Here is a 10,268-nt window from a genome sequence, read left to right as displayed (position 1 = left end):
AGCAGGGTCATTTTATTTTTGCTTGTATTATTGTTAACAGTTACTTATGACTGTTGTGTTTGAAACTGTCAAACTGTAAAGCGTTGTGGAATATATTGGCGCTATATAAAGATTATTATGTCTTCAGAAACCGCTGAGCTACCAAGTTGAGCACATGGGACACACATGGTACATGCCAAGCTTCAAAGCCTCTACTAGATTTTGCCCTTTATCACACACGACCATGCCTGGTTGTAGGCTCAGCGGCAAAAGCCACAGATTTGTCTGTTCTGTCATTCCTTTCAATAACTTTGCCGATGTGTGCGGTTTCTCTACTAGACAAATTAGCTTCAGGATGGATGACTAGTTAAATACAGAAAAAATGCTTCATCGCTTTTTGGGAGTGTTATATGAGATTGAAATGTACCATTGACCACATAATAGTATGTGGTTGAGCAATTGTATACAGAATAATTTTTCAATGCTTTTTCGGACAGTTATATGCCATCGAAATGTACCACAGAACACGGAATAGTATAATAAGTATATTTTTCAATGCTTTTTTGTAGTGTTATATACCACCAAAATGTAACAGCTCTGAATGTTGTATGGATGAGTAATTAAATCCAGAACATTTTTAAATGCTTTTTTTGTAGTGTTACATAACATTGTAAAGTAGCAAGAAACAGGTTAAACTGTATGGATGAATAATTGAATCAATGAAAAATTTGTAAACGTAAATATTTGTAAATTTAGTTGATGTACTCGTACACTCAAAGGCTTTGCAGAAAGTGCAAAGGCAGGAAAAAAATGGAGGGTCATCCATAGACATAAGAAAGGAAACAACTGAGGGACCTCAAATATTTTGAAAGTGTAGTTGCTGTACTTCAACACTCATATAAGCATTTATAAGCTTTGCACAAAGTGCAAAGCCATGAAAAAATTACAAGGAGGGTAATAAAGTAATCCTCTTCGGGTGTGCGCTTCTTCTTCTCCTTCCTCGGGAGGCTGCCTCCACCTGCTTCCTGTAGCTAGATTCCCAGGTGCCTGGACAGTAAGTGATCCAGCTTCAGGTATTCAGGAAGTGCCAGAGCCCCTGACATGTAGAAATGGGAGATAGCCCCATGTCACCTGCACCATTGTCTTCTCTCGGATAGGTGAGGAATCCAAAAGGACAGTCTGATCTCTCTGGGGTGGTAGTTGCCCTGCCTCGAGGTGCCTCTCCCAGGTCCATTCATTCCTCAAGAAGGGTTCATCCTGCTCCCTTCCTTCTCAGATGACACCCACCGCATACCAGCGATGTTGCCCCTCCATTTTGAGGAATGTTATCCTGGTTTCAGCCATCAGCTCTTGCAGCCTTCGAGGCAAGTGTTCCGTCTCTACTACCCGATGGTTTATCGAGATGTGATGATGGGTCTCAAACTCTTCTATGGACACCTATCTCCACTGCCAGTCATACATACCAACTTCCCCTCAGGATGCCAACTGTCGGTACCTTGCGGCTAGAGGGCCTGCTAGCATTTCTCCAGCCCTTGTCGTGACTCGACTCCTTGTCTCTTCCAACCAGCCTAGACCCCACAGTCCACACACCAGTTTCTGGATCTCCTGTCTGCAAGAATACCAGCAGTGAATGCTGCGGCAAGAGTTTGGGCCTATGTTTGGGGCTTGGCGATTTAGGGAAAGCGGCTGGTTCCAGACCACAGGCTCCTGCCACCTCCACTGTCGAGCCAGCTTCCTCTGGCTCGGATATTCTTCCCATCACTCCCTCGGGAGTCTTGAGTTATTCTGCCATCTTTGTCACCCACAGAGCAAGTCATACTTTATGGATAAGTAACTGAATACAGAAACATTTTTCAACACTTTTTTTGGACTGTCATATATCACCAAAAATGTACCACTGACCACTTAATAGTATATGGATGAGTAATTGAATACGTTTCAAAACGCTGCATTCTACAATAAAAGCACAGTGGATGGGAATTTATAGAAATCCCATGCTCAATGTGCTTCTATTTAACGCTTTGTAAACACCCACGGTGTGGGTTTACAAGAATTTTAATTATCTGCAGTGGAGACACTTCAATGAACATTCAGATTTAACTGCATGATTAGAAAGCAGCGTTTTAGATGGAGCGAATACGTTACAACCAAAAAAGGTGCTATTTCCTGATTGTGGGCACATAGCCTTAGCCAACTCATTACATATTGACCCAGATAACAAATGTGCATCTGTTGCATAATGTTAGTTTATTAACATTATCAAAAATACTGAAGCGAAAAACATTTTTTACATTCAGAGTATGAAAAGAGCTTTTGACCCGTGTTAGCTAGATGAGTGTAACTTAACTTTTCAGAACCACATTTCTCACATTCAGAACAAGAAATTGACTTCTCCCCCGAGTGAGTTTTTAAATGATCAAGAAGACTTGATTTCCAAATAAAGCATTTCCCACATTCCGGGCATGTAAATAGCTTCACTTCTGTGTGTATTCTTTCATGTTTAACCAGACTTGATTTATCTATAAAACATTTCCTACACTTTGAGCATGCAAATGGCTTCTCCCCTGTGTGAATTCTCTGATGTCTAACGAGATCTGATTTCTGATTAAAACATTTCTCACATTCAGAACAAGAATATGGCTTCTCCCCTGTGTGAGTTTTTTTATGATCAACAAGAATTGATTTCTGATTAAAAGATTTGCCACATTCTGAACATGAATATGGTTTCTCCCCTGTATGAATTCTCTGATGTCTAACAAGATCTGATTTATGACCAAAACATTTGCCACATTCTGAACATAGAAATGGCTTCTCACCAGAGTGGGTTTGTTGATGGGTGATAAGATTTGATTTCCGACTGAAACATTTCTTACATTCTGGGCATGAAAACGGCTTCTCTCCCGTGTGAGTTTTCTGATGTGTAACAAGATGTGCTTTTTTGGTAAAATATTTCCCACATTCAGAACAGGAAAATGGCTTCAAACCCGTGTGAGACTTTTGATGCTCAACAAGATGCGACTTCTGTGAAAAACATTTTCCACATTGTGGACATGAATATGGCTTCTCCCCTGTGTGAGTTCTCTGATGTGTAACAAGACTCCATTTAGCAGTAAACCGTTTCCCACATTCTGAACATAAAAATGGCTTCTCCCCAATGTAGGCTTTTTCATTTTCAACATCCCTTCTGTGACTTTTAGTTTGTTTAACAGTCTGTGATGAATCAGGAGATAGGACCTGTTGGAAATGATCAGATGATTGATCTTTGCTGTAGAGGGCTGGCTGTATATCTGAGATAAAGGCATTCTCTTCATTTATATCATGTGCAAAAAGATCATCTGTATTCGAATCTGAGCATAATAGATGTCCCTCTAAGGGCCTGGTACAGTTATCTGTCAAGAAACAAACACATTTTATTATTTTTGAATAATATGATCTTGAAATTATATTGATATTTTATAATGTTCCTTTATAAAAGAAAATTCTCAAAACTGCAATTTCTGATAATCAGTAATGGATCCAATTATGTAAGAAAGAACCCATATCTCTGAATAAGTTTGGCCATGCATAGTCAAACTTGTGCAGAAAGTTCTTGGAAAATGCATGAGTATAAAAGTTTAGCAAGGAAGAGGTCAGGTTATATGTACCGCATATAAAACAGAACAGGCATTGAAGATTGTGTAATAGCTTAAAATAAGACATTAAATCACAGATTGGTTATAGGTATTCAAACACAATCTGGGGCTTTTTATTTAAGTAAAGAGTGAGCTGTTCCCAGACTAGTGATAATATAAGTTAGGCCGGGGACACACTTAACGTATAAAAAAACGGTCCGTTTTTCACGGCCGAGAATCGCACAAATGTTTCAAAAACAGTGATCCGTGTGCAGTGCGAGGATGCGATTTCCTCGCATCAAATGATCAGTGTGACATCCGTGTGACATCCGTATGGCATCCGTATGCCGAGATTTTCTCGCAAGCTTGCAAAACCGACATCTAATGGATTTATGTGCTCAAATGTTCGGGAAAACATATATACAGTATATATATATATATATATATATATATATATATATATATATATATATATATAATGATATATATATATATAGCAATGTAATAGAAAAGAAAAGGCGGCACTCACCCTTTGTTCTTCCGTTTTTGAAAAATCACTTTAATCCATGACGAACAAGCTTACAAACAAGTGCGGAATCGGCTAAGGCATAGGAGTGGAGAGGGAGCGGTGAAGACAAGACGGACTTGTCCGTCTTGTCTTCACCGCTCCCTCTCCACTCCTATGCCTTAGCCGATTCCGCACTTGTTTGTAAGCTTGTTCGTCATGGATTAAAGTGATTTTTCAAAAACGGAAGAACAAAGGGTGAGTGCCGCCTTTTCTTTTCTATTACATTGCTGCATTTGGATGTGTTATCTTCTACGGCTGAGCACCGCCCGATTTCCCTAAGTGAGCATTAACCCCCGGATATTTAAGCTCCACAGCTGCAACAGTTTTAAATGGACATTCAAAGTACGTTCAGTGCCAACCATATTTCTTTTTCTTTTCCATATGGTTCTATGAAATATATATATATATATATCATTGAGACACATATATATATATTCTGTATTTATATTTCATTCAGCGCGATATCTGTGAAAAGCCGGTAATTCAATTGCCGGCTTTGCATTTCTCCTGCCTAAACCCGACAGGATATGAGACATGATTACATACAGTAAACCATCTCATATCCCCCTTTTTTTTGCATATTCCACACTACTAATGTTAGTAGTGTGTATGTGCAAAATTTCAGCGCTGTAGCTGCTAAAATAAAGGGTTAAATGGCGGAAAAAATTGGCGTGGGCTCCCGCGCAATTTTCTCCGCCAGAATGGTAAAGCCAGTGACTGAGGGCAGATATTAATAGCCAGGAGAGGGTCCATGGTTATTGGCCCCCCCTGGCTAAAAACATCTGCCCCCAGCCACCCCAGAAAAGGCACATCTGGAAGATGCGCCTATTCTGGCACTTGGCCACTCTCTTCCCACTCCCTGTAGCGGTGGGCTATGGGGTAATGAAGGGTTAATGCCACCTTGCTATTGTAAGGTGACATTAAGCCAGATTAATAATGGAGAGGCGTCAATGATGACACCTATCCATTATTAATCCAATTGTCTGAAAGGGTTAAAAAACACACACACACACATTATTAAAAATTATTTTAATGAAATAAACACAGCGGTTGTTTCAGTATTTTATTGCTCTCTCAATCCATCAGCAACACCCTCGCTTGGAAAAATAATAAACGCACAAGATACATACCCTCAGCTGAACCGTCACGTCCCACGAGGTAATCCATGATCTGAAGGGGTTAAAATATTTTACAGGCAGGAGCCCTGCTAATGCAGCGGTGTGCTCCGTGCCTGTAATCCCCGGCGAATGAATGAAATGTAGGTCATTGACCTACATTTCCTTCAGTCGCGGTGATGCGCCCCCTGGTGGATGTCCTCATATGACCTGGAGCGTGGGAAAAAGTTCCCAGGCTGCAGTTCATGAGAACATCCAGCAGGGGCGCATCACCGCGACTCAATGTAAGTATAGATCACTGCTTTCCTTTCAGCACCCGGGGATTACAGGCACGAGCGAGTGGTTTATCGCAGCTCGTGCCTGTAATATTAGTTAACCCCTTCAGATGGATTACCTCGTTGGACGTGATAGGACATCAGAGGGTATGTATCTTGTGCGTTTATTATTTTTCCAAGCGAGGGTGTTGCTGATGGATTGAGAGAGCAATAAATTATTAAAACAACCGCTGTGTTTATTTCATTAAAATACTTTTAAATCATGTGTATGTGTGTTTTTTAACCCTTTCATACAATTGGATTAATAATGGATAGGTGACATAATTGACGCCTCTCCATTATTAACCCGGCTTAATGTCACCTTACAATAGCAAGGTGGCATTAACCCTTCATTACCCCATATCCCACCGCTACACGGGAGTGGGAAGAGAGTGGCCAAGTGCCAGAATAGGCGCATCTTCCAGATGTGCCTTTTCTGGGGTGGCTGGGGGCAGTTGTTTTTAGCCACGGGGGGGCCAATAACCATGGACCCTCTCTAGGCTATTAATATCTGCCCTCAGTCACTGGCTTTACCACTCTGGCGGAGAAAATTGCGCGGGAGCCCACGCCAATTTTTTCCGCCATTTAACCCTTTATTTTAGCAGCTACAGCGCTGAAATTTTGCACATACACACTACTAACATTAGTAGTGTGGAATATGCAAAAAAAAGGGGGATATGAGATGGTTTACTGTATGTAAACCATGTCTCATATCCTGTCGGGTTTGTGAAGGAGAAATGCAAAGCCGGCAATTGAATTACCGGCTTTTCTATAGAACACCGCTGCGTATTTCTCGCAATGCACACGCATGGTCCGTGTGTAATCCGATTTTTTCTCGCACCCATAGACTTGCATTGGCGAGTCTCGGCCGAGATACGCTGACAATCGCAGCATGATGCGAGTTCCCTCGGATCCGAAATACGGTGGAGAAAATATCGGATGATGGGAGCTGCACCATAGATTAACATTGGGCCGAGTGCTATGCGATTTTTTATCGCATAGCACTCGTCCGTATTACGGTCTAGTGTGACCCCGGCCTTAGTGTCAAACACACTCATAAGTACTCATAATGCCCCAGAAAGGGTCCACCTTTTTACCAAAGTCAGGCCTGAACTTCCTGGTAGTGGGATCAGAGTGGAATCCCACAAACCTTCTTGGCTTGTCTCGAACTGAGAATGAGATCTCGCTTTTTCCAGTAAGCCGTTACTAAATGTTATCCATTGTAGTGATGTTATCATTTGATGACAGCTTAGTAAAATGTGCAGCAGCAGTGGGATAATGGAAAGAAAGGCATCTCGTTCTTTTACTGAGAGCGGACACAAAGGTAGTGGAATCCCGCTCTGCATGTAGTAATCCCATAACCAGGAGGTTCTGGAATGACTTTATGCTATAGCTTCCCAAAGACTCAGTGGCACAGGAGAAAGCGGACATCAACCTTAGGCCTCCTTCACATGCCCTGGTGATTCCTGTACTGGAAAACGACAGTACTTGAGAGAACTGTGGTCTGTATCTGTGTGCTATCCGTATTCAACATCCATGCATCAGATTGCTGTCCGTGTGTCACATCCATGTGTTCCCTATATGTCTGTGTGCTGTCAGTGTGATACGTATGGAATGAAATGCAGAACAGAAATTAAAGAGTGTTATGTATCAAAGATGTTCAAAGATAGAGATAGTGATGAGGAACACGATAAATGTCAGTGTGCTACATAATCAGTGCTTTATGTTTTCTTTTTCTGTTTTTAAATAAATAAAAAAAGATGGCGTGCTCTCCTGCCTAATTTTCAAAAACCAGCAGAGGGAAAGCCGACAGCTGGGGGATGATATTAATAATCTGGGAAAGGGGCCATTAGCCCTAAATGTTCCCTGGCTATTAATAAAAGTTCACAGCCGATTGCTTAGCCTTTATGGGAAAAAGTCCATGTTTGAACTAAGGCGCTGGACACGGAGTGTCCGGTACTATCCCCAAACTCTGCAGTTTCGGTTTGCTCATCCTTACTTTTGGGTACAAATGATAAAAATATAACCCTTTTCTGCATTTAGTTGTTATTACTCACACAGATCATTATCTGTAGTAATCTCCTCTTCACACTGATCATCATTCCTCACATATGTCTCTGTAGTATTAATATGGGTCAGGTCTTCACCCTGAAGAAAATATTGCAAAAGTCACAGACAGATGGAGAAGTCACATCTATGATCAGCTCTAATCCTGCCATCTCCTCCTTTCTCATTACACAAATATAAAACATATAATACTGGTGGATGAAACAAGACTGAACACAAGATCTACACAGCCATCTACACATCATAGGGGAGATTTTATTACACTTTCTCTCCATCTACCTGATGATCTTGAGAAACATTGGGATCTTCTTGTTCACAGTCCTGTGGAAGAAGAGGATGGGGACATCTCTCTGGTGTTGTCCTCTTACTGGATAGAACTGGAGGAAACACATACAGGGACTGAATTCTTTCTTTCTAAACAAATAATTATAGGCCGTGTGTATTTAGTACTGTCTATTACCTGGTGATGTGAGGGGCTGGGGATCTTCCATCATGACGTCCTTGTACAGATCTTTGTTTCCTTCTAAATACTCCCACTCCTCCATGGAGAAATAGACGGAGACATCCTGACACCTTATAGGAACCTGACACATACAATGATACCGTCATCCCCCCGATCCCTTCATAGAGTTACTGTATAATGTCCCAGCATTCCCAGCAGTGTCACCTCTCCAGTCAGCAGCTCAATCATCTTGTAGATGAGTTCTAGGATCTTCTGGTCATTGATGTCCTCATGTATCAGGGAGTGAGGTGGAGGCCCTGTGATTGGGCTCAGGGGTCTTCCCCATCCCTCAGACACAGGGGTCTGACAGCGCTCACTAGAGGTCTTCTTCACTACTGTGTAATCCTGGTTATGGAGAGACACATTAATAAATCTCACTACAGACATTTCCAGAGTCCTCACCTCTCCAGTTCTGTCCATCTGTTATTCCCATAGCTAAGAATGATGTAATGTGACGTCATCAGAATCTCTCACCTCTCCAGTAAGCCGGAAGAGGATCTCTAGGGTGAGGTGTAATATCCTCTCTGCCATCTTGTCTCTGTCCCTATCCATTTCTGAAGGGTCAATCAGGAAGACTCTCTTATATAGAAGATCTCCACTGAGATCATCCAATATTTTATGGACCTGAATCGGAAAAAGAAAAACAACATATCACCTGGACGTTCCGAAGAGGAAGTGAGCAGAGAAGGAATAACAGAGTAAGGATTTCACCATCCTAGCTCTCTGCCACACCACAATCTTTTACCCATCCTAGAGCTTTACACATTGACTTGACATCATCTTGCCAAGTGTATAATGCCAGAGCATAATGTATGGCTCTGTTACACGGATCATCGACCTATTTATACTATATGACGCACGGTAACAGTTTCTTCCTCCATGTCAGTCGTTCCCTCAACACAAGTCTGATAAATTCATTTTTTCCATATAGTTCATTCATGTCTGAGTCATTAACACAGGAATCATAGTTACATGATCAAAAATGACGTGATAGCAGTAGTCACCGGAGCCAAGTAGTTGCAGATCTCCTGGATAAATCTAATTTGAATTTGTTAATTATATTTATTACTTCTGCAGACTCCAAAGTTTGAAAATAGATGCAGTGTGCGATGAATCCAAATAGTAAACATAGATACATGTCCTAGTATTGGGACCCACATGTACATTTATGGCATATCCAATACATACGTCGCTGATGCTCCCTATGGAATCACTCCTTTAAGAACAATTGTTTGTTACCTTATCAGGCATTACATAGATGGCAATGAAGATCTTACGGCTTCCTGTACCTTGATGTAACTGTACATGACTGTACTGAGGCCGATCACACTCCGTGCCTGATATTAATCACAGTGATCGCCCAGGAACTGCTTCTAAGCCTCTATGATCACCGTGATTAAGATGTCAAACTGGACACCTTAAAATACTATTGACTGAGCACTGAGAGTCCAAAGTAACAGCCGTGATCAGAGATAACTCCGATCTCTGCTGATCGACCTCTGAGGAGGCGACACCGAAGGAAGAGCTGCCTCCATCGCCCCATCCGGGAACAACATGGAAGAACCGGGGGCCAAACAAAGTAACGATAGGACGGTTCTACATAAAGGAGGGAAAATACAGACACAGCGGCAAGAAATGAGATAATAAGTTCTGTTTCCAAGGATTATATGTCCCCAATATGCTTCTATTACACCGTACAGAGGACACCGCAGAGAGCAGCCCCTCATACAGCTATATCACAGGGAGAGGAAGAAGAAATGTCTCCTGGAGGGTCACCACACAGATACCGGGGCTGAAGAGGTTAATAACATGGATAACAGGTCCTAGTAATGGGGAATCTCCAGCACCTACCTCCACCTGCAGAGCCGCACACCACATATATGGCTGCTCTGTGCACAGGACCTGTGATGAGGTCACAGGAGGGGAGGAGTCAGGGGTCACATGATCAGGGGCCTCAGTGTATGCAGGACTCTGCTGTGCTGGTTGTCATGGTGCTGGATGAGGGGAAGTTTATGTGTGGGGTCAGGAGGGGTTTACAGGGTGGATGTAGCAGAGCCGTGTGTGTACGAGGTGTACGGAGCGGAGCCGTGTGTGTACGAGGTGTACGGAGAG

The 10,268-nt window shown here is 42.1% G+C and overlaps 1 protein-coding gene across 1 annotated transcript; it reads right to left on the bottom strand.

Moving 5' to 3' along the window:
• Positions 1 to 588: 588 nt before the first annotated feature.
• On the bottom strand, positions 589 to 10,056 carry LOC143766288 (uncharacterized). The gene is made up of 7 exons (XM_077253848.1): positions 10,008 to 10,056; positions 8,631 to 8,780; positions 8,322 to 8,501; positions 8,115 to 8,238; positions 7,934 to 8,031; positions 7,645 to 7,735; positions 589 to 3,368 (listed from the first exon to the last, which is right to left on the bottom strand). Exons 1-7 carry the CDS (start codon positions 10,032 to 10,034, stop codon positions 2,239 to 2,241), a joined length of 1,800 nt encoding a protein of 599 aa, XP_077109963.1. The 5' UTR covers positions 10,035 to 10,056; the 3' UTR covers positions 589 to 2,238.
• Between the last annotated feature and the right edge of the window lie 212 nt (positions 10,057 to 10,268).

The sequence above is a fragment of the Ranitomeya variabilis genome, chromosome 4 (assembly GCF_051348905.1).
Source record: "Ranitomeya variabilis isolate aRanVar5 chromosome 4, aRanVar5.hap1, whole genome shotgun sequence".
Lineage (NCBI taxonomy): Eukaryota > Metazoa > Chordata > Amphibia > Anura > Dendrobatidae > Ranitomeya > Ranitomeya variabilis.
This window is presented reverse-complemented; position numbering and strand designations above follow the sequence as displayed.